The sequence below is a fragment of the Rhopalosiphum padi genome, chromosome 4 (genome assembly GCF_020882245.1).
Source record: "Rhopalosiphum padi isolate XX-2018 chromosome 4, ASM2088224v1, whole genome shotgun sequence".
Taxonomy (NCBI): Eukaryota; Metazoa; Arthropoda; class Insecta; order Hemiptera; family Aphididae; genus Rhopalosiphum; species Rhopalosiphum padi.
Window position 1 is genome coordinate 37748835 of NC_083600.1, and position 27926 is coordinate 37776760.

At 27.3% G+C, this 27926-nt stretch overlaps 1 protein-coding gene across 5 annotated transcripts in view; it reads left to right on the plus strand.

Moving 5' to 3' along the window:
* Positions 1-27926, plus strand: part of LOC132930863 (eye-specific diacylglycerol kinase-like) — a 148250-nt gene that overhangs the window by 102805 nt on the left and 17519 nt on the right. For all 5 annotated transcript variants that reach the window (XM_060996949.1, XM_060996948.1, XM_060996950.1 and 2 more), the window contains exons 5-9: positions 4768-4965; positions 5072-5201; positions 13184-13305; positions 25458-25814; positions 26946-27159. In XM_060996949.1, the coding sequence (XP_060852932.1) occupies positions 4768-4965; positions 5072-5201; positions 13184-13305; positions 25458-25814; positions 26946-27159 (1021 nt within the window). The remainder of the gene's footprint in view (positions 1-4767; positions 4966-5071; positions 5202-13183; positions 13306-25457; positions 25815-26945; positions 27160-27926) is intronic.

Below are 27926 nucleotides of genomic sequence, written 5' to 3' on the forward strand. Positions count from 1 at the left end.
AGTTAAAAATGTTTTTTTATTTTCTTCAGTAATTTAAAATCAACATTAGTGAATTTAAATGCAGTAATGACATTTTCAGTTATGTCAATCGAGTTAGTTATTAATTTAGCATGTAACGTAATATGGTCTTGTTTTAAAATTTATATTTAATAGACTCGTGAGTAAATATGTATAGACACTATTCACTGCAAACGTTAAAAATTATACAAAAATTAGCTATATAATATATTATAGTTTTTTTTAATAATTATTATTTTCACATATATTATTTATTATATATCTTGTTTATAAAACGATTATTTATTTAATAAACAATTTTAAGCTTTTATAGGAATTACCTCTAAAATATGCTCAATTAAAATATAAATTTATTAAGTCCGGAACCCTTGTTTTATGTATAATATGTGTACATGATATGATGACCAATAATAAGTGAACAACATCTACGATACAGATGTAATGACGAAATATTTGGAAGTATCAAATAAGTTGTAATCTTACCTTTTTATTTTTCATGGTAAAATATCCTACCATTGGTTCGGTTAACAGCTATTTCGGACGACTTTTTTAAGTTATCTGTCTATATGAACGAGGTTGCACTGCAATAAGTTATGATAATAATATTTCAGATTTGCTTATAATTGCTTATATCTATATAGTAATGTAATAGTACCATTATCATGACATAGACAACATGTATTGCAGTGTTCAAGGAAAATAATATACTTTTTTTTATAAACATAAAAACATCAAGCGGTTACCGGTAATACTTTTAAGTATTCAAGAGTGTTATTCGATCAAACAATACTCTGAGTTTATGTATATTTATAGCGGCACCTACGCTCAGAAGTGGATTTAAAGTATTGGTTATGTGTAAACTCATAATATTATTTAAAAGCTAAATTTATTATTTTTATAAATTTTGTAATATTATAGGCTAATTTTAATTATGAAATATAATATGTACGTATGACTGTGATAGTATGTATAATATAATAACAAATTAAATATTTTTAAATAACAAATTAAAATAAAAATAAAAACTAAATTCAACAACTATTTATCATTATAAAATTTAATAAAAATAATAAATCTAATATACTTTTTGAATAAATTGTGCAACGTCGTTAGTGGATATGATAATAAATTAACTAAAATAAAAATGTAAAAACCCATAAGACACTGAATTAAGAAACTAAACTATAACTTATAAGTCAACAAAATAGGTTTTTTTACCATTGTTTGACATACATTTATTATAAATATCATAATTGTAAACATTGTAAATTTTATATTAAGAATAACAATATTATAATATTTTACTGTCATATTGCTGTGAATTTTTGTTTCTATAGCAATATATTACCATCAAAATAATATAATGATATAATAATTTCCACACATATACATAAAACAAATATTATAATATTTTATTTTTTTTGAGAGAGAGAGAGAGTGAAATTGTTTCCGTGGTTTCTATAATGATATATAAATATTTTGAATGGTTATATGTTTTTCCCAAAGAAACTGCAATGTATTTACGTGAAAAAAATGTAATTAAATTAAAAAGCAGTAACCAAGAAATAATCTGCGTTGGCATATTTGATATTATTATTTGTGTGTATAATGATATGTTGGTGGTAATTATAAAAATTAATGAAGTAGTTTTGTCGAAATGACTAGGAAATAACTATTATAGGTTAACTATTTGATTTTATGAAATAATGATCAATGATAATCCATGATAGATTGCAATGTTTGCATCATTAATTGAATAATTTAGACAGTGTTCTAAACGTATTTATTGATTAGTTATTGTCGGTAATTCCTGATCGTTTACAACTTGAGTTTTACCCAGTATACTACGATAACAAGAATTATGGATAAGCACCTCATCATCATTATCTAAATTATTATTTTGTTTTATATGTATAGGTATTTAGAGTTTTGCCCATAGACACCGAAAATAATTTCCCGAAACACAAATACCCCAATACAAAATGACATGACACAAGAACAATTATTATAACAATAAAAAACGCATTAAAACATTCATAAAAATAGTAAATACCATAATACATATTAGTTATAATTCATAATTTGTTTGTATTGTATCCGAACAGTTCGTCATAAAATACAATTTATAAAAAAAGTTTATTAGTAAAATCAATCATAATTATTCATCAAAAATTCAGTTGATCAAATAAGACGTCTAATTTTTGGTTTGTTGTAAGATTCCACGTTTACTATTCGTATTTAGAAGATAATACAGTATTATTATAATACCGATTCCCTTATAATTAGTTTACTATAAAATGGCTATATCAATATTTCTGCTAATATTTTAATGCTAAGGGGAGAGGGGACTACAAGTTTGTGGCAGCCGTTGCAACGACTTACGTATCGTCGCTATACAAACATTATATTATCCAAATCGTGTAACGAGGGGAAGGGGGACGAGATGTTGTTCAAAGCGCATAGCAATAATTATTATTAAGGACATGACGTCGGTATTTTCTTGAGATTGCGTGACACCCGTGTTAGGGATGAGACACACTCCGTGATACAAAAATTTCTGCCACTGCCAATGTACTTTATATATATTTTTTTTATATAATATTATACAGTCATCGCATTAGCATGCGTAGACATAATTTAACGATCGTCATGGCAGCACCTTATACTACACCCTACACCCGCCTGATGTGTAACGAGCTAAATTCATTAAAACCTACCTACACCAGTGTGTCGTATACATAACTTAGTATTATAATGTCATGTGTGTATTTGTGTGCATCGACTATAAATGCATTTAGCCGCTGCGGTCCGATGGTGCGGGGTGTGCAGCTTAACGGCCATCAATATTGATTAATTTCGTACCCCGTACACGGCTTTGCGTACTTGCACCACCTCCGCCGTGGGTTTCGGTCGCGCGAGAGATCCTACACCACCATCACGCAAGTCGTTCCCCAATGGCCAACAACCTGTCACGGATTCTGCGGCGAGAATTTCCGTCCAAGTTCGTGCCTCATCGTCGTCGAGTGCATACGATCGTATAATACTATTAATATTGATATCATAGATAATAGCCGGTTGGTTGTCATGACGGAAATTATTTCAATTAGCAATAATCATAATCTCAGCAAATTGATTTTTTTATTAACATTATAAGAAAAGTATAATGTTTTTGGGTAAAAATAGTGGTGGATTAAAGAGGGTAGGAAGCAGCGAGGTAACCTGTCCTCGAATAAAAATTATAAAAATCGTACAATTTAACAGTCTTTACATATATCATTTGTACGTGTGTTTATCATAAATAAATTACCGTTTATATTTTAAAGGCCGGAAGACACTTGTTTCAAAAGGTCGGAATTCAGCCTTTTTCGAGAGAATGTATTAGGAAGTATTGATTAATATCTATAGATTTATCAAATTGTATAGTTTAGTTACAGTGAACTAACAAATAACATTTGTAAATGACTATTGGAAACATGAAGTCGTTAAATCAATGTTATTGGTAATTTAGTAATATAGGTATAGTAATTTATCAAATATGGTTCTTAAAATTGACAACGTTTAATGTTTATACAAAAATATGAAATAAACAATGAATTTTGATTGAACATTACGCTTATAGTGAATCTAACGATTTAAAAACGGAAATTTCGTTTTCGATGTAACGAAAAACAATGTGGATTAATAATTTAAATAATACGATTTTTAAACTCCATCCGTTGTATAATAGGTAATTTTTTTTTTACACAATTCATTTTTAACCATAGTTGTATAATTCACAGAAAGTTCTGATAATCTGTTAAAATTAAAGGGAATATTTAATGACAAAAAATTTCCCAAACGCAATTTACAGCATATTTTTTAAAAAAAAGGTCGTTTGAGGACATCACAATATTTTAAAATCCATTCATTCAAATGTATTATGCTAAATTCCACAAATACAATGCTATTTTTTCATATTGTCTCAAATACAAACCACCCAAACTTCAGTTACCCAGTAGGTATTTCCTTTCGAAGAATTGACTATGACGACCGTTTAAAGGTACGTTCCAACCACCTTAAACGCAGTCAATGTTTTTCTTCAGAGGAACCAAAGTATGATAAATTATCTCACAAATTAGGCTCGGATTTTATAGCATTTGCTAATTAGTTTAGGATACAGATAAAAATAGCAGAGTGAGCTATAAATTTATCTGATGCACCAGGGACTCCAAGTATGAAATTTCATAATGCTATTTTTTGCATATTTGAAGTATTTTAGGTTTTTGGTGCTATTTTTTCGAGTTTTGGTGCAATTTACGTTTTATTTTGTATTTTCGTAGATCTAGTTTATATTACGTGGTATGAAAACTATAAAAATGTTGTCATTTATTTATTTATTTTTTTATTTTTTTGAATACATATGAAAAATACTGACATTATCATTCATATTAAAGTCTATTTATAAATAGTCCGGCGTATTGGCCTATCGAACAGTAATTATGACTCATCGGCTCGTATCCATCTTTTTAATTATGAACAGAACACATTTTAATTTTTGTACTTTTCATGTTTTAAGGGCATATTATAACGCATATTTCATTTATTTTTAGTGCTATAAAATCCGACCCCTGAACTGATAATGTTATTTTCGTATTATCACAATTAATATAATATAATTACAATATAAAATAAGAATATATCAGATTATAAATATTAAACAATAATTATAACGTGTCAATAATGTGGTGGTTTTCGGTTTTTCCCCTGTAGAAACATGGAGTCCGTCTGAAATGCTCAGGTTGCCGTATAATCGTGCACTCGGAATGTTTGGGTAATCTACCAGAAGCGGCTAAATGCAAGTCAAGCTTCAAAGATGACGGCGTCCGGCAATACAGAGAACATAAAACAGTCAAACACCATTGGATGCACAGGAGGACGCAAAAGGACAAGTGCTCGCAATGCGGAAAGGTGCGTATATTAAATTATTAAGATCAGCATTACTGCTCCGTTGTCTTATGGATCCCATAAAAATCGTAAAGATTTCCGTCTAATCTAAGGGTTTTTGTGTTGGCAGGCATTTCAGTCGGTTTTGTCGTTCAGTTCCAAGGAAATCATAGCTCTCACATGCTCTTGGTGCAAGCTTAGTGTCCACAATAAAACCGCGTGTTTCAATGACACGAAAATGAACGAACCCTGTTCCTTAGGTGAGCATTAAAAATGATATTATATTGCAGGCGTACGTATTATACGGTATTAGTGTTCACACACGTCAATGACCTTTTAGAAATATAATAGTGTTTTTGTTTATAATGTAAGATACGTAAGATAGACGAAGGTACGATTTGAAAGATTTTTTTTTACTTAAATATTATCTAAATTTAAAGAGAATACTAAAACTAACTGAATTCTCGAGACTGGATAATCGTGTAAATATTTAAAAAGTTGAATTTATTATTAATATATTATCACTCTATGAAGTATTCATAGGTACCATAACAATATATAGTTACGTTTGATAAAAGATTTATTCCGTACTATCCGGGAGACGGGAAGAAGAGTTTAATGTATAATAATATTAAGTATAATGGCTTTATAATATTATTATCTTTCTATCTTTAATACTATGAAATCAATTGTAAAAATACATAATTTATTTTACGAATCGATAAATTGTACTATAATATGAAACGTTCTCTTTTTAATACATATAGTAATCATGGATCTACTAAAAAAAACTAGGTTACAAAAATGTGTGCTCTTATTATTTCATCGACATTATTTGTAAATAATGTTTTCATCATAAATCTGGATAGCTTGTCTAGTATTTCAATACAATGTATTCAAATATTGATACTTAAAAACGGATATAATATTATTTAATTAAATCGTCACTATATTATTTATCTTGGAATTGTACAATCATTTTTATTTCTCATTATAATTTTATATTTTCATATAGACATATAGTATACACATTAATAAATTATTAACAACCAACAATAATTTTTACGTGATAATCGTACTATACAATTGTACTTAAGACGGACGATGATACGTATATAAAATTAACTGTCATATAATCAAGCAACCACGAAGGAAAACCAATCACATCGAATCAGATGCTACAATTTCGAACCGGGTCAGCTTAGGTACACACAAATTATTATAGTGAGGGGATGCAATTACAAATGCTAAGGAAATAATATTAAAACAAACATATTTGGAAAAATGATACACAAACGAAAAAATACAATGTATAAATAAGAATGTATAAGAATGGTACCTATCTAAGGCGTAGGTATACGACTTTTGAGTTAATGAAAGTTAAACACGCTCGCGTGCCTTACACTACAATGCTTTACAAAACGGCGTAGGTATAGATAATTGGATGTTCTTTAAAACAACAAACGTTTTTCTAGAAACCTAATAATGCTTATTATTTTCATGACCTACGAATTTAAACGCTGTGTACGCGTCGTAGACCGTAGGTGATTAGAAATTAAAATTTGTAACCGTTTATAAATTCGAAAAACTAAGAGTAAATTAGAACTGTAGAACAAATATAAGTCCTCAATAGCTTTATTTGATGAAGACTAGTCGAAATACAAATCACGCCAGAGATAAATATACCAAAGGATTTGCGATTGATACACCAACAATTATTATTTATTCACCTATAGACTTATAATTAATTACGTACTCGTTAAAATTCTGGCGTAAAAATACATACTCTAAGAGTTGCGTTGAAAAGTCTTTATTTTTTGTTTTCATAAACACATTTTAGAGGTATTATTTACTTTTGATAACGTTCGTATAGTATCGTGACATGTATTATAGATAAGTCGAATTTTCGATAACTCGAATTTTATTTTCACCCCCCAACCGATTCGAATAAATTATCAAGGTCCACTGTACAATAAATACAGAATTATTTATTCATTTAGTAATATGTGAAGGACGATAATGAAATAACAATCAGATTTCGTATATTATTGTATTTCGGTTATATAAATATAATTTATAATTATTATGTATCGTATTTAATTAAATATTTTATTTTTTACTGTTTGGTTTTTTTTTTCATTAACTGCAAAAGTACGTGTAAATATTCAAAAACAATATCGCTATTTTAAAATTTAAATTTATATTTTACACCATGAATTTGTATGCAAAAATATACGCACTTTGCGGAAGCAAAATAAATTACAAAATACCATACACTTTTCCTCAACTCCTCGTTGTTGTTTAAAAGTCTAAAAAAAATTGTTTTTTTTTTTCTATTTCCTTTTGCTATTACGATTGATTGGATTAAGATCAAGGAAAACATTATATCTACAAGTTGAATTTTCAAATAATACTAGGTGATTTATCAAACATGCTACCCTCCATTTTTTTTTTTAATAATACAATTATTCAAAATCTAAAGATTATATTTGAAATTGTTCATACTAATTATGGAATGTCCGGTAGTGACACAAACTTCGTTTTTAAACGAACATTTGACAAATGTATTGACTAAATTAGCTCTTCAAAAACTAAATTGTCCTATGTCTATTATTGGTAAGAGATATCTACAGAGAGATAGATTAGAAACAATATATTTTTAATATTTTTCACCTAAACGATAGAACACAAAAATGGAATTTTAATCCGGTTAAATTAGTAGACTAATAAATTTAATATTTTCCAAACCTATAATCATGGATCCATAAACTTTCCTTACTACCTACATATTAGTTAGTAACTCAGAACTTCATATACCAGTTTAAGTGTTTAAGTTTTAATTTAAATACTTCAAAATTATTAAAAATGTTAAATTTCTGATCCTAAGATTAATAATTATAATAATAATAATAATCCATCTAGGTTTTCCGTTCGTGAAGCGATCATGGTCTCCGATGGATAGTGCTAAATTTCCCGTATGATGCGCAATTATCGTGAATTATTATTACTAATACAATATTATAATGGCGTTATCTAGAGTTTATTCGGTTAAATGCAGTGTCAAAAACTTGTTCTGCCGTACTCATCAATAGATAATGTAAAAAAATAATGTTAATAATAAACAACAAACAATAAATAAACAATAAACACTGATGAAGCCGTTTGTCATCAAAAATAATAGGTACACTCTCTAATAGGACTTCAATTAGGTACGTAAACATATTCTCACTATCATATCAACGTAACAGCATAAAAATGTGTATTCGGGTATTCTCGTTTACCTCCCAAAAATAAAACTCTAATCCAAGGCCATACAGCTGAAATATTTAATTCACCTAGAATCTTTTGATTTCACATTGTATATTACATATTATGTTTTTAAAATTACATTCCTTTCTTTTGGAAGATTCATTTAAAATTGTTATGATAATAAAATAAAATGTATCTATTTAATATAATATTATATTTTGGATCTAAAAGAGAATGCGGGATATAAATTTAAATACCATAATTGATTCAATTTCTTAAATTAAATAAAAAGTTCAAACGTTGAAAATATATAAACTGATTAATAAATACCGTCTTAAATTTTTTAAATTAAATTGGTTTCAGAACTCAGCATCTTCTTCATAGCTAAAGAAGTAATTGATTTTGAACATAAGAATTAAGTACCATAAAGTTAGTTGTGTCTCGGTCGTTTTTCATGTTAAATAAATAAAATAATATAATAACGTGTTTACATTTTTATACTAACTTGATTCAAGTACATAAATATATATATATATGTTAAATACATTTTACCTAAGCTCTGTAGACTTTAAAATATAACGTTTTAAAATTATATTCAAAAATAATCAGAGCGGAAGTATATGTGATGTGATTTTTTTTAATAATAATAATCCATTACTGGATTTTACTGAACAAAAAAAAAAAGGAAAGTGGTCGAAACACCAACAAGGAAATGATATTATATAATATAAATAACTTTCAAGCAATTTCCGGTGTATGGAAAAATAATAAAATAAGTTCATAATATTGGTTTATGTATAACTTAATGAGTAGCATTGAATGGTAATATTTTTGAAAAAAAGAGGAATTTAAATAAAATACTATTAAAGATTAAAATACAAGAATTTAGTACAGGATACATTGAAGAGCTCGTTGAAATTTTAAAATAATAGTAACAATTTTATAGCGAAAAAACATTCACACCAGTGGTTAGTCATGCTGGTTATCCCAACACTAACGCCAGACAATTTTTTTGCTTACAACAAGATTATAAACATTCGTAATTATATTGTTGCAATAATTAAGCAGTACAGATAATATTACATATCTATAGGACCTTTATATAAATCGAAATTCAACATAAGAAGAATTTCATGTAAGTATGGTTATGTTCCAACACTTTTTACTAAAGTGTTGACTAAGATATTATTGACATTTTTTAGACTTATAAATTGTACAACTTCAACACTTTATTCAGAATCCAAACACTTGCGGAAATGCATTAATTTTAAGGTCTCAACAACAGGAAAAATCTTTTAATTTGATCACGACACGGAACTAACGATTTAGTTGAGCGATACACTTTTCAAAGTTATCCCGTATTAATTTAATTTCACCCACTTTGTGAATTTGAAACTCACGTGACTTTATTATTATATATTATATATATATACATGATAATGCCGAATAAAATTGAAAATGACAGTTCAAATAACTTGAATGACCGACCCACTCATCACTTACAATTTACCACATCCTCTGATCGTTTTCTTTTTATGTATACGCTATTTTAAATGGTAAACATTTGAAAAGCAATAAAAAAATAATAAATTTGATTTTTTAATAATCATTTTGTTTTTTATATCAATATTCAGTAGTACTATTTAGATTTTTTGTAGATGGTTATAGACAATATCGTACAAGGTCATTGTACATAGTTGGCCATTAGGTTTGCCTCCGTCTATACAATTTAATCAAAATAAGAACATTTTATTATTTACATTTGATTACAACTAATTCTTAGAAAATTAAAAAATTGGATCTATTTCATATTTTTAGTGGCCAAAAGCAAATTTTTTTATAATTTTCAATAAATTCGGAAAAAATGTATGGAAAAAAATGTTGGCTTTTATAAAGGCATAACTGCATGTAGGAACTTGAAATTTCCCTCACATATTAGTTATATCAGCAGTTTCTATTTATTATAACTTAATTTTCAAAATAATTTTATGATTTTAATGTACTTAAATAATTAAGTTAATAGTCTTATTAAACATCAATACTTTATTGACATAATAATATAATATGACATGTCACTTGTTTATTATTTTACACTTGCGTGCTTAAATTTTTAATGTTTCAATTTCAATGCAGTTAAACCTTCGATTTTTTATTATTTTTTTTATTTCAACTAAATATGAAATATAATTAAACTAATATTAATACTGTTCAAACGATCTTACTTAAAAGTGTACTGGTATATAATTTAGACGTTATCATAAGCATTTGTTTTCCAAATAAGTTATTTATAATACACCCATAATTATACACGATTATTCATTAAATCTAAAGCATCAAGAACCAATGAATAAATCATAAAACTTTTATGAACGATATTTATAATAATATTGTCATTCATAACGCGTGGTGCTGACAAACGTTCGGGGGTAATACAACGTTAAAACGTAGGTATAGTTAGGTTCTACGTGTTCGGTTATCCCTATGTTCGACGGAAAAATAGAGGAATATGTGTTATGCGAAAGTCATCCGTCACTTTTTTTCCTTCGTAGATGGCATCGCTAATCAGTCGGTTAATACAATCACGTGATATACAGGCCACAAAAACCTTAAATTCTTAATCAAAATAATATTTAACTATTTCGTGAACGATTCCCCACTAACAGTTATAGAAATATTGGAAACAAGAAATGACTGTGGCATATTCTTAACCCATACATTCACGATCGAGAATAGGTGAACAAAAATTATATACATTATAATTATATTATACAATATCTTCTTGAAGAATAAATAAATAAATTATAATATACTATAGGCGTATTTGTACACGCAAATACCGTATCGATCATATTTTTTCCATCAATAATATATGATTTTACGCCCACAATACTCATACGTTCTATTTCAACACTAATTTATAACCAATAGATTTAATAACTTGAGCTAATTTAATAACAATTGTAAAATCTATCATATTATTTCGATCAATTTAGTATGTTGAAAATTATTTGTGGCATAATAAAGATTATACATTTTATTTTACAAGCACCAAAAATACAACAAACCCTTACTAACATATCAAAACTCATTACATAAAAGATAATATATTAGCTTCGTGACAAAAAAATTTATAGAAATGTTGTTTTTATACATTTAGCATAAAACCTAGGTACCTGAAACATAGTAGGCAGTAGCGTTTAAAAGGAAATAAAAAATCCGTCAAACGTGGTCTTCTCTACACCACAGATACTCCAATCTTAAACATAACTCAAAACACGTACGTAGACAAAAACAATTATTTAAAATATATACTCAATTTAAAATGCCGAAAATACTGAAACCCAAAATCACATAAACAAACCAAATATCATAAAAAAAGTTAAAAAATAAAAATTGTATAACTTACGTAGGTCTAAAAAGTAAATATAAATCCATTAAGAATATCTATGAATAAGAATCACGTCATAATACATAAAAATAACACTTTTCTTTAAAAATAAAAAATGTTTAATCATATAAATACTCAAAAATATATAAAGTAAATTTGATAACTTAATATATTGCATGAACGATATAATGAAAATATCACACATTTGTAATAGGTACCTCATCATTATTAAAACAATATCCACGTTCTCTATGTATAATAAATTATTACTTTTTAGTCTACGCATGGGTGATTTAGATTTGGACCACACAATAAGGGTGTGTATATATTTGAATTTTGGTGAGAACTTTAATCGATTACTTGGACCAGTTAGGTAGTTGTTAACATAATACAATTACCTTCAGGCCAAAAAATTAACCACCTATACTACATGAATAGAATGAAGTGAATAATGCAGTGACAATGCATTTTATCCGTTTTAGTTAGTATTCTAACTAAGTAGAAAGGGGGTCCTACATTAAAATAATAAATATTTTTTCTTACCTCTATAAATAAGGACCGCCCTAATATATACATATAGTGACTTAAAGTTTTAACGTGTTTCTGAATTAGGTCAGGAATAAATAAAGATAAAAGGAAAAAAGCACTCTGAAACTTGGCAAACATAGATAAGTAAACTTAACGGCTCTTTTAAACGCCACTTAATTGTTTCCAAACGCAAGATGTGACGTCCGTTCGTAACCTACGATTGAAATGGTTTGCTCAGAATTGCACGCTTTGATTGTTTTCAATATCACATTATTACCCACGATTCAAATTATATACCATTTTCTAATTTATTACTTAAGAATATCGATAGAAATATAAGGTGAACCATACATAATGTATGTCATGCATCAGGAATTGGAATTCCAAATACTCGTATAACATTTTATACTGCATATATTATGTTTACATATTATAAGCGTTTTAGATTATTGATTTGATTCACCCATTTTTAGTACTACCTATATTTTTTTTTACTAACCAAGATTAAATTACATTTATTTGGTATTTTTCATTAATCGTGTAATTCGCATGAAATAAGTAAAATCAAAGTTATAGGACCAATACTCACAGTTAATTTTACTCTTGTAATTAATTTATTAATTACTTTATATTGACTAGTATTTTTAAGTCATTAATATAAATAAATAAAATTTACACATTTTTTATCATTTTTAATGCATATTTTATAATCTTTAGGCTATTATGTATAGCCCACATCTATCAGTATTCAGTGCTATAAAATCCGAGCCCTAGTTAATAATCATTACCTTCCACGTTTCCCCCTTCCACTTAACATACCATAAACCCCATAAACCATGAGCGTCGAGAAATACAAACACGAAATGTACACAGAGAAAAACGATATTGTTTGAATATTATATTTTATTTTATTGTTATGTCGGCAGTTGCTGTAAAACGAACTACGGAAATGGCCGACCTTTGGAGATTTTTTCGGGAAACATAATATTATATTTATTTTATTGTATATCTGCAACGCGATTATTATACCGGATTCGGTATACCTTTTTGTTAACCACTCTGTATATGTGTTTTCAGGTAAACATAGTAATATAATTGTCCCGCCGTCGTGGATCGTAAAGTTGCCGCGGAAGGGCAACTTCAAGTCCAGCATTAGATCGCCGAAAAAGAGATCATCTAAGAAGAAAACGAAAGATAAGGTGCGTATGATCAATTAAATATATGATGTCAGTACAATATAATACTCTCTAGTCTCTATATTGGTATACACTATTCTAGTATGGTAACCGTGGTTAATGTGGTACCGCCGTTTGAACCGTACCCAACCTGCAAAGCTGAGCGCATTTACCCGTATCGCTTGTAAATTATGTAGACCTTATATCTGCCCGTCGATCGGCTCCGTTTGTTGTTCGGTCGAAACAAAACGTTGCGGACTTTTATAAATGAATGTACATTGTTCTCTAGGATCGCGTGTACCATTGTTTTATTTTCATACGCATCGGGAAACGTACGTGTTGTGTACCTTATAATAGTTAATTAAAACTACTTACATTTTTTATGGCCAAACGGTATATTATAACAATGCGTTTTCTGTTGTTGAAAAATTCATTGCTTGCGTTATTTGTACGTAGAGGAAGTACACACACATAACACTGCTACCTGCTACTATACACGCACGGAGATAACTAGGACGAGTCTTGAAAATTTAAAACTTTTATCCCAACCGAAACTTGTGGCTAACAATCGCACAATTCCACAACACTGAATGTCGAGAGCACGCATTATTATAATCATTATATAACATTCTGCGTCTATATTATGATCTTGTTAATATAATTTTCATTATTCTCAAAGTAATATACATAGATGAAACCGACTGCACTGAAATCCGTAGAATAAAAACCTATCTAACGACATCGAATCAATTATTTTCCGCACTTAAAAATGGCCGGTTCTTAAATGTGAACCCTGTTAACGGTTTTAAAAATACATTCTTTTTATCACTTCTATATGCTATTTTACAGTGTTAGGTTGAGCAATTAATAAACTGATATAAAATTATTAAAATTTATCGGTATTGTTTTTAAAATTTAAAGTTCATAAATCTCAATAAGTATACGTTCATTGAATTTATCAAAATCTATATGGTTAAATATAACAATTAAAAATATAATTTAGAATTCTTCTTATTCTTCTTCGTTTTCTTCACATTTTCACATTTTACTCCCTACAGTCCCAACTATACTTTAGAATTAATAGAATAAAACCAGAAAAAATTAAACAAGGATATAATGATGGAATTTTTAATAGTAAAATAATATGATTTTAATAATTAGTTTCTTTATAGTCAATTTTTTTAAATATTAACGTCGATAATATACATAGTTTTAATATTTTGGTAGGTACTTATAAAATATTCAATTAATACATATTTATTAAAATGTATCTTTATAAACTTAAATTGCTGGTTAGGTAAATTCGTTATTTTTATGCATAATTTGTAAAATTAAAAGGGCCTGGACATTGGTCATAGGTAGCTCCTAATTATTTATAATTTAACCTTTAAATGTACCTCGACATTAAACAATTTCTCATTTGTGTTTGAATAATATTTGGTTTTCTTGTGATAATGATAAAATAACAAAATATTTTATAAATGTACATTATTTAAATTGCATGCATATTAATGATTAGTTAATTGCTTTTCAACTTAAATAAAATAATAAATTAAACAGCAATGATCTTTTGTTTCCTAACCTTATTTTCTACTTACTTTTAACAACAGTAATTTTATTAGATCACTTAAATTCTTAGAAGAATTTTATTTAAAACATTTGTGTTTATTAATTGCAAGAAATGTACTTCTTTAACTTAAAAGTTATAACATGAACTATAATAGACCAAAGAAAAACCAATATAATTGTATTATACAAAGTTTCCACCTAACCAACCTACTATAGAAATTCATTGTAAACTTTCTTATTGCCATGGTTTATCTAATTGTTTTGACATAATGTTCTATCCTAAGCTTCTAAACCGTCTAAAACAGCCATTAGAATGAAACTACTAACGCGAAATTTAATGACAGTAACCCGTCTAGTCAATTTGTATAATTAAATTATTAAAAACGTCTACTTTTAAAACATTTATGAATTCTGACAAAAAATAATCAACCATTAAAATTGGTTTTACATTGATATAACAAATGACAATTATTATATTATATGTTATGTTTTAATTTTGGAAAAAACATTTTCAGATTGGTATCATAATATTGAATAAATAAATTTAAACACAATAATATTATGTTTCAACTTCGAAATCGATTTCAATTAAAAGTTATGTTTTAACCTAAAATGTTTAAACAATTTTTTTGTCATATGGACATAATTGGGGGGGGGAGGAACAACAGTGTTTATTCTATCCTAAATATCGGTAAAAAATTACGATTTGGCGATTGTTTCTAGATTATAATGTGCATTACATAAAAATGAAACTTTATTAGTCATTACCTAATACATAATAATTTATTATATCCATATAGTATTTCATAATTATACCTATAGAATATAGCATTGAACTGTAATATAACTGATTTAATAGATAAAAATACACGTTTCAGTAAAATTCAGTATGATATTGATAATTAGATAATACAAATTGCAATAAGAAAATGAAATTGTTTTTAATCTATAATGAAATATTATGTATTATTCGTGCATCTTGCGTTCGTATTAAGAATGAATCATAATATTTACGAAGCATCAAAATAAATTAATATTAATGAAAAAGTCACATTAGTGCCAATAAATACATTTACCAAATTCATTAACTTGAGATTTAAAGTTTTAAATGCCAATTAAATAATAGCACATTGCAAAGTAATTGCGAGTATAGTGTTGCGTGACATGTTATTGCATGTGACGTTATCGAACGACTGTACATATTACATATTTTAATAAAAATATACAGAGTGATTCACCAAGCATGCTCACGCCCATTTTGTCTTCTAGTAATTAATTAATTCAAATTCTGATTTTTGAATTTTTAAGTATACCTACATAAAAACCATATTTTCAAATACTTAAATTGTATTATACTACGGTGAAACAAACTTATTTTTATCAAATGAGAATTAGCCTTTTTTCTGTAAATTATTAATGAAATGACTTTTTGAAGATGTATCTAAATCGAAATTAAAAGGAATAATTTATGATTTGTTAAACTTTGTATACTTAAGATAATGCATAGGTCCTTAATAATGGACTTGGGAGATTTGAGGGCTATGAAAATTATAACATTTTAGTTATTTATATTAATCCATCAATATATTATTTTGTAAAATAATGTTATAGTTATAAATTATAATTAATACTATTCAACATCATATATATTTTTTTGTAAAATTGTTTTTTAGGACTATTATCTCTAATATATAATATTAATTTTAATAACTCAAAAATTACTGATTCGAATTATGATTCAAACACATAAACATTTAAAAAAAAGCAATTTGTCTGTTTAATAATTTACAGTAAAAATGTCAATTCCCGTTTAAAAAAAATATTGTAGGTCTACAGGGCACTATTTAAATGATATAAAAAATAGGAAGGATCATATGTGATCATACGTGATGAATCACCCTACATAATACGTAAAGCATTGTATTTGAATATTAACAAATATTTGAGTGACTGTATTCGAATAAGTATTGATTTGTATTTATTGAAGACGTAGAAGATTTGTTGTATATGAGTATACGTATTTAAAATAATCAGTTATTATTTTACCACTGTTTATATTAATAGATTTATATATTTTTAATTTTACACATTTTGCATATGCCTATATTTGAAAATCTCATATATAAAAAAATATTATGTATTATAATATAGTATTATGATTAAATGATACAATAATATACTACCTATATTATAATATAACTATAGTTATATTATTGAAGCGATTTTAACTGTACGATTATTTATAAACCCGAGCAGTATTTATATCATGCGTAAATAGGATAAGAATGACGAATTCATCTCGGTATTAATTTTTCGACGGCAAGTACATATTTTAAGAATAATAAATTATTCACCTGTTGTCGACCTTAAAATTAAAGTTTTTATTTGTACCTATTAATATTAAAAGCAATACTCCATCAAACATATATTTTCGGTTAAATATTACAACGAAATTCTTAAATAGATTAGCTTACACGTACTAGGTACCACAGAATTAATTTATAATTCATCCCTTTGAAAATTAAATCACATCATATCACATAATAATAATATTGTAAATAATTTCTATCGAGATAAACGTAAATCCATTTTAAAATACCGGCATCGCACAAAATATTTCATTTCAATTTTCATAAACTCAAATTAATAATGCAAACTAAAATATTTACATTGTTTTCAAACAGTATTATTATACAATGTAAACGTGTAAACGATGTACTTACAAGGTTTGTATAATAATATATTAGCGTGATTTTTATGTTTTGTTTTTTATAAAAATAATTTAAAATTTAAATCACATACGACCGTATTATACGTAATATATAACTATATTATAATTCTGACATTTATATTTTTAAACAGATATTTTGTTTTGTTACCACAGAGTTGTGGATTTATTTATTTAAGACGATTTGTATTTAAAACAAATACACAAATAAATTAAAAATAAAATAAAATGTAAATAATAGCGTCCATATTATTAATATTATTATTTCGACAAATTATTCAAATTTTGTATACACATTATTTATAGTGGATAAACTTTTATATTTTTATGGCAATACAATAAATTACAACAATTTAGCTACATTTAATATCAGCATTTCAGAAGTTAAATATTTCTCACCTATCTACTTGTTATTCGTAAACTTTTTTTTACTTTGTTCGTTTTGAACTGAAAAAGTAATAAAAACAAAAATGATAATGATAATGTTTGTTTCGTAAAAACTGTTAGAGCGCGCCGTTGTTTTGAGTTATTTATTTGTTTGTATGTGCCTCGAATTCTATACAATAATAGGTATGTTGCATACAAACTATGCTACAAGAGAAGCAATACAATTTCATGGACAGACAATCAAAGTTAACATCTGTAATACGCAAGTTTAAAACATTTGCGCACAATAAGCTTGATACAGAAATGATTATAATAATCGAATTGAATTAGTACCGTTTTCACTACAGTAGACACAATATTATCATAACTAGTAATCATTTATAATAATAAATCGCCATAAAACTATATAACCACGAATTAAATAATAATAATTAATCAGTCTCAAACTCTGGATACCGTATCATCCAATCGTACTACGATCATTAATAAAATCAAAACGGTTTAATCAAAAAACCTTCGACATATAATATATCCAACGCCACTCAACGCTCTTCCATACATATTCAATGAATTTATCAATGAGTACTTAAACGTCTTAAACACGCCCACCGTTAAACATATTTCCATAATATATCGATAAACAAATATGCACGATTGTCTCCTGCAAAATCCTTTGAAAGCCCTAATATTTAGGAACTATCTTCTCACTCTTCCGGGAAATCCTCTTCGTCGTTTTAAAAATGAATTAAAGTGGGATTAATCCGGTATAAACTATGAAATTAAATGTCAGTAAGGATTGCCTCTAAGGAAAAGTTTCTTCACGAGTAAATTTTAATTATATTTAATCTCTAATTATCATCATGAATATTTACAAACTGTAATTTTTTCAAACAGTATAATAATATAAAAGTTTTCTCTGACCAACGTCCATGATGGTATCCAGAGGTTTTGCGTATCAATCCAAATGCAAAATCATAGTATCTATAGTTATATAAAAAATCTTTACAATGAAAATAATAACTGTGATAAATATTTACATATTTAAAACAAAAATAACAATGTTAGAAAGCCTATGGGTGAATAACACCGATACGTTTTGTACTTCCTTATATGCGGGTTCGGAGTAAGGCATAAACGTGCTTTATTGACAGTTAGAATTCATCGCAAGGTATGCGAAATAAGAAATTTAACCGATTCCCTCTAAAATAGGGGGTAAAAAATGTAGAGATAAAATCACAAATTATTTATTATAAAAATAAAATTTATTAATTACTTTTTATTAAAAAAAATATTTATAGCGTTTTTAATTCGATTTTAATTTTTAAGTGATAGATATAACATGCATATTATATTATGTATACCTATACAGTTTATATATTTTAATTCATACAATAAACATATTTTTAAAAATAATCTTTCACTCTAAATATAACGATTATCTTTATTTTTTACACAAATATAATATTTCAAGAAAATAAATATCATCACTTTTTTAAACACTATCACTGTGATTTTTTTCGTAATTTGTGTTTTGTAACTTTGACCGCCAACCCCTAACGATTACAACGGTAACGGCGGTCGAGGTCGTGGTAGTGTGAAGAAAATAAATTGTCGTCCAACAAAAATCATCGTTATCCAACTATAACCCATAGCCATGTCATATACTAAGTCCGAATATAATAGACCTGAACAACAATATGGTGTGTAGTGTATATGTATATACTTATATATTTTCTCTATTCTCAGTCTCTCTCTCTCTCTCTCTCTCTCTATATATATATATATATTTGTGATATTATACTGATATACACAGTGAATGCCGTTCGCAGCAGCAACTTGCTATATATGCTATTCAACCATACATTTATTTATGAGACGGTACCGGTCAAAAAGCGGTCGTAAAAGTTTTAATGTCCCGCGGGGACTGATGTTGCGGGCTCGTGCGCGTAGGTGTGTTGCATACAATATAGGGTATATGGTGTGTCTGAAAAGTTTGGAAACCGCCTAAATCCGTTTATTATACAACCGAATTTGACGTGCAAAAATTGAAGGTCATGGAACCATGCCAACCGACATCGTGAGAAAGTGGTGTTTACAATATTATAATAATACCTATACTAACTATAGTCCAGAACTGTGGATTTTGTGTATTAAAAAGTAAAAACCATGAAATATGCATACAATTGTGCAATAAATATCCCAAAATATGTGAGATTAGAAAAACAAACTTTATGCGTATTATGAGTTCACAATTATGCGTAAAATAGGTTCTAAAGTTACCAATAAATAATATGCATAAAATATAAAAAAATATGTATGATGAAAAATAAAATAGACAGTTATATAGATAATCATGATCATAAAAAAAAAATGTTAATTTTGAAATTTAAAATATGAAAAATTAACTTTTTATGGAAAACAATCTTATTAAAATAGTACCTATATAATATATTTTTATAAAATACTTTATCCATTTTCCATCGAAATATCCATTAAAAACATTTAAAAACAATTGTAGCCATCTATGTTGCATTATGTCTAAAAAATAGTTTCTTGAATTTTTCCACAGACCGCGACAGACTTTTTATAGATTCGATTCTATGCTTTGAACGCCCATATTAAAAATAAATAATAATAATAATAAGTATATTGCTTTATTTTTATAGCAATAAAATAAATATAAATTTTCGAGTTGGATAAAAATATTAATTAATATTGTATTTTAGGTTTAACATGACAATTGTCAACCTCAAACACCGTGTATAGACATTTTAGTTGAATACACTTTTTAATAACCATTGTTATTTTTTATTATATGTTTTTGCGCCACAAGAATAAATATCATTTGTTAATATCTTAAAATATATTTCCAAAATCAAAAAATGAAATAAATAAGTTAATAACTTTGATTTCTGAATGTAAATAGTTGGATTCGTCAATTTGATATTTTATCAAAGTGTGCACATCACAAAATTTTAAAAACTAACAAAATTACAATAGACTAACATTTACTGTAATTTGGACATTATTTATACATAGGTAGTAGGTACTGTAAAGTATACCATGCTGAAAATAGCACGATTATAACAGCGTAGCCGCAGTGTTAACACAACTACACAAGTACTGCAAAAGTATATTCCTAGTCTGTTAGATAACATAATATACCACAATATTATCGACAGCACAAATTAAATTTTTAATTGGGTAGAAATGACATAGAATATAATTTAAGAAGGTAATTTTAATGTTACAACTGAAGTAAATCTATTTGTGTCATAAATAGCACTCAAATACACTCAATATTTTAAGTTTTGAATAATGTGTGTGTAATTTTCTTATCAATCAATAGAAATTGTAATAATTATTAATTTCTCGCAATTTTAAAATGTTTATTATTAGTATAATCGTTTTAAAATATGCACGTAGACGATTCTCTTTGTAAATCACGGATTTTTCACTGCTGACCATATTGCATTAAAAAAAAATATCGAGAAATCTGACCGTATAAGAATTTTGCAATTTTTACCGGGAACATGGAAATAAATAATGATAAGAAAAAATAAATGTATAAATGACAATTATAACTGGTTACACACACATTTTCATCATCTCTATTTATATTATTTAATTTTTGAAATTAATTTGTGTAATTTGTGAGTTATTTAATGTTATTATGTAGGTATATTACACATAAATGATGCGTTATCGTTCGATATAAATATAAAATAATATGTATAATTTCCCCATTTTCCCAGAAACAATTGATTTGCGATTAACGATATTATATTATATAAAACAGTAAACGGTCGATCACCTGAACAATATTATATTTTAATTTAACCGCTTCCGAACGAAAATTTTGGTTCGGAGGCCATGAAAATAAAATATAATTTACGGGGGATTATATGTAGTCGTAATGGCAGTGTATAAACACCGTTTCAGGTGTTACAGTGATGACGCCATGTGCTCAAAATTATAATGTTTCGAAACTCGGCATATGGTGGATGGTATGTAGTTGATTCAGAGGAGGGATGGTATTGAAAGGATTTCTCGAAAACTTAAGACTTGCGATGCGCAAAACGTTCGCGCACATAAGAATTTAAACATTGCACATCGAAATTCGCTGATGAAACGGTCTATAATAATCGTTTTAGTCGGCGTCGTCGTCGTCGCCGTTTACGAACTGTAAGTGCCGCGTATTTCATGACGACAGTGAAATTCAATATTCTCACTGTTCACGTTTAATCGTATGACATACTTAGACGGTCTTTTGAGTAAATCATATCTATACTATAGCGTTAAGCGAAAGTGATAGATATATATGGGATGATTCATCAAGAAAGTTCACACCATTTTTATTCCTTTAAAATAAATTTGTTCACATTCTGGATTTTGGAACTTTTAAATAAACTGCTAGGTATAATAAGAACAAAATATAATAAATAAAGACTATATTTTAAATTATTTCTCGTTTAAATTCAAAAATCTCGTGTTATTCTTAATATTTCAACATCTTTATAAATCCTATTTAGAATAGGCGCTCTAGTAAATTCATGGGGAATTTTCCAGTAGGTCACATGAACACGTACAATCATTGCCACAAATATTAAAATATTAAAACTTATAAAAGTTATACAATATTATTATTAAAATACATAAAGTAACGACGATATGCGTTCTGAAATAAATATTAATCAGTAAATAAATTACATAAAATGACAATCGTTTCAATATCATGATAATTTTAACTATTATTGCTGAACCGAGTTTCTCTAATCCTCTTACGCATTTATGCATTCAATTTGTATGATAGGAATTCGGCAGTTACTGCAACACTTTATTATTATGATACTATGATATTATGACCAATGTGGTAATTACTACGTACCTACGTAGCTACTTGTTGTTATTTATAAATATTATTAATAATTAATTACGAATTTTTTTCTCACTTTCGTTTAATTGTCTAAACTTAATATTATGTTTGAACATCTAAAGTTTAATAGTTGGCTATTAAACTACACCGTGAATTTTTGATATTCTTAAAAATGCCTTACCATGTGTTCCCGCCAAGTTATGTTTATCAGAATTCATCAACCTTACAACTATTAGGGTTCTCTAAATAGAATAAGTATGAATCACATAAAATAATTTTAAATGTTGACTTTGTCTTCAAAAATATAATTTAAAAAAACTCTACGTTAATTTAATTTTACTGTATAAATTAAATATTAAATAGAAATAATACTATATTGTAACTATATTATATATTCCATTTTCGCTCTTATTTCTAGCAGATTGTATTAAATTACATAAAATAATATTTTATAATTTTGCCATCGGGATTTTTAATAAATATAATTATTATTATAAGTGTATAGTGTCTATTCAATATAGTATAAAAATGAAACTGATTTAGTTTTGAACAAATCTGAGAACGTACACCATAGCTTATCGATTTCTGTGTTTTTAATACGTCAGAATGCTAGTAATTTGATAACATTAGTGTTATTTTTATGATAGATAAACGAGACTGGATTTATTACAATGGTTTATTTCAATATACATTGGATATAGATAAAATTTAACACATTTTCCAAGAAAAATTTACAATTTACTATAATTCTAAAAAATCTGTACCATAATGGTATTGTTTTTAAAATTTAGCTATATCTAATATACTACATTAAACGAATATATGCGTTATATGTACATAGTCAAAGGATAAACCAAAAAATACAAAATTAGGTATTTTAAATTAAAATATTTCCAAGAGCAAAAATGACTTTTCTTTTTAATTGTCGATATTTTTGTCCGCATACGCATATCATAAATTTTTTCGATGAATAATGAATATAGATATACAATTACATAATATTTCAATTCAATTAAATATTTTGTGACATGAAAGATAATATTATTATTTAAAACACTTACCAATAAATATTCTATAATCAATGCTAAAATCAATTCGTGAACTTATTGCTGCCGTCGATGGACATGATAATATAATATATGTTCGAACTGTGGTTAGTGGGGGACACATAGTGATTCTTATTTTTAAATGACTTTTTAAAAGTATCTATCAGTCTTCCGAAACGTTATACATAAAAAAATATCAATGATTTTTTTATAGGACTTCCCGTTTTGAGTAAACTTTTGTGACTATTGTTTCCAATTCAAACTCTATTTACGTGTGCAATTAGCACGTATATAAATTAAAAGTATGTTTTATGTTTTTCCCGTAAAATAAATAACGAAAAATAAACATTGGGCACGAAGTGTAGAAGCATCATTAAACGAGTACAAAGCTAAGCTACGGTTCATTAGTAGCGTCGCCATTAGTGTTCGTAACTGGGGTCACATTTCACTCAATGTGACCAACCTCCGGGACTCGTGATTTCGTTGAAACTTCGGTCAGGTGACGTTTTCAATTTCCAAAGCCACATTATGGTATAGTCTTGGAACACGTTAACCTGCAGTACATTATATATAGCAACTATATTATCACAATGCAAAATCTTGAGAACGCTTGTCTATATAATATTGACTAAGTCATAACGGTTTTTTCATCATCGATTAATAATACTAATTATCGTGATTTGGTTTTACAATTTTTTACAACAAATAATTTTACAAAATATCTTGTTTCGGTTTTTGAACATCAACACAAGTACACAACGGGAAATCAACTAACAGTACCATTAAATTATGATATAATATTGATATATACTTTTAAGATTTTCTACGACAGGCGTATTAAAAAATTTTAATAGAATGTGATCACATTGGTAGGTAGGTACACATAATATTACGATTATCAAGTTTTTTTTTTATTATCCTTTATTAGCATATTCATACATTTAATAAAAGTTACTATATTACTATATTTTAATATTATATATATATATATATTATCATAAAAAAATAAATTACGTGTTCAATAGATGATTGCATCACTTGAACATCGCGTAATTTATTTTGCTAGCCTAAAATCATCATGTTTTTTTATGATTATAGATCTGTTTTTATTTATTTGAAGTCATTAAAGCCATACAAATAATAGATTTAATTATCCGGTACATATAGTGATTCTATTAAAAGTTCAATCAAATACTACCTAGAAACATATTAAAATGATTTAGTTTGAGCTTTTGATTGAAATAAATGGTTGATTCTATAAACCAATGATCACATTAAGTGAAAACTCACTGTATAATAATATCATATTATTCCGGTTACATAATACACATCGATAAACCACAACCCCCTTTCGCCCACAGACCTCTCTCTAAAATCGAAATAATGCCAATTTGATCTTAAAATGATTATATTGTCCTAGTTACTATAACTCACTTTGCCCGATTTGGAGGTACTTGGCTAAATTTTGGGGTTTTAGTTACACGCAAACTGCCCTATTTATTCGTCTACTGTTATCATCGTTGTGTATGAATGGTATGGTATTGTATTTATAATATATTGTCTTTTACAGCCGGACAAAGAAGACAAGCTGTTTGTAATCAAACCGATCCCGACGGTGAACGTCAAGCCTGTGATAATATTTATAAACCCAAAGTCTGGCGGCAACCAGGGTGTAAAGCTGCTGCAGAAATTCCAGTGGCACCTGAATCCCAGGCAGGTGTTCGATCTCAGTAGGGGTGGTCCCAGGATGGGCCTGGAACTGTACAAGAAGGTGCCAAATCTCCGAGTGTTGGCATGCGGCGGTGACGGCACAGTCGGGTGGGTGCTGTCAATCTTGGACCAAATAGCTAACGCCGTGTCGTTTCCAGTGGGCGTGCTGCCGCTAGGAACGGGCAACGACCTGGCCAGAGCTCTCGGCTGGGGTGGCGTAAGTATAATATGAACATATTTCAATAATAAATTATATATTATATTATTGATGTATTAAAAATTTGGAATGTCTTGGATACAATCATCTAATATTTCAGATGTACCTTATAAATGCATGTGATTTTGTCTTTTGACATTTGTTAATTGTATATTATACCTACAAATGATTTTTTTTTTTGTGAATTTTTACATTAGATACTAAGCACAAATGAAGAAAAAATGACTATTATTAATTTAAGAGTTTTTAAATATGTCTAATTTTATATCAAAAAGTGATTGAGAAAATCATAAAATTAATCGATAATAGTCTGCACTATTTGATGTATATAGAACAAATTAGTAGTAATTAGTAACTATACAAAGTATTTTTTCCAAAATTTTGAATGTATCTTATACCCAGAGTTAATGGTGGGCGTTTTTAATATAAGCGTATCCAAATAATTTTGTTTAAATTATTTTTCGCATCCCTTTTTACGATTATGTCAAAACAATCGATAAATCTACCTAGCATATCTAAAACATAATTTTCATTATTTTTTTTTTTTTTTAATACGAATGTTGAGTCATCTGAAATCAACTGCATCGAAAATGGATAATTATTTGTGTATTGATTTTAGATACACTATCGACTAAAAACTAAGGAATACATCACGTTAGGGCGTTAAACTATACCTATATATACCTATATATAATTGTAAATTAACTATATTTCCTCACGAAAACCACAAAAAAGTACACAATAATATATTTCACTACACAATAATATTATTCACTCACTATGTATATTATTTTCTAAACGATAACTTAAATCCACATAATCTATACAAGTATATACATATTACTGTATTTTATATACGTTTAATTGTACCTAAGCACGTAATATAGTTGTTTTTCTTTAGTACAATATAAAAATGTTAATAGTTTTAACCATTGATTATAGAATAATATAATATACATTCTGTTCTATAATCAATGGTTTCAACTACATATTACGCGTACAATAATTGAAAAAAAAATGGAAATAAGATCGTTCAAAATAATATATTGAAACACATGCATATATTACTATATTTTATTGATATTTATTTTCCTCTCCTATATTTAAATTCTAAAATTAATTTTCTCACAGGGTTACATGGATGAACCCGTGTCGAAAATATTGACCAACTTGGAAGAAAGCGAAACAATCCGGTTGGACCGCTGGAACTTGGAAGTAGTACCCAATGAACACGTCAAAGGGACAGATCACGCTGGGAAAGATAATTTACCATTAAATGTAATGAATAATTACTTCTCGTTGGGAGTGGACGCTCAAATTGCGCTTGAATTCCATGAAGCCAGAGGTAATGGTGATGACATTTATATCTGACACAGGCTCGATCGCGTTCTCCTTTGTAGAAATGGCTTGTTTAGTACACCACTTCAATCGCCCACCGTCTCTTTACAAAAATATCTGTTAATTTCCGTTTAAAATGGGGAAACCACCATACTCCCCACCCTTGACTCTCACGTCTTGTACAATATTATACTGTTTCACAGAAGATATTAATATCATTTTTATCTTGCTGTCGTTCTTACCAATGATCTTATCATTTCATTGTATCAATTGAAAAACATGGACCCTAAGGCAGGCATCAAATAACTAAACAATCATTTTTTTTAAATACATAATTCAAAAATCTTAACTTTTGCTTAAGAATTTTAATAAAATATATTAAATTAAAATCATGTTTGTACATATATATATTGTATTACTAAAATTTAAATCATTTAATTAATTAACTATAATTATTTTGTTTAAACATTTAGTATAGGTACATAATTAAGTACAATAAATGTAAATAAACAAATAAATATTACTTGGGTTATTCATTTTAATATTTTATTTATTTATAATATCTGAAACTTTTATAGTTAGTATGTGGCAAGAAGGATATACTACTCCTTCAGATCTCTTCAATAAATAAAATATGTAAGATGCATTATTAACAAAAATATTTGGTGATTATTAAAACAAATAATAATCAAAAGTTCACAACCCCTATAATCTATATATGTCATAACCCATGTGGTAATAAAAAAAATCAAATATCTTTTTTAAGCATTTTAA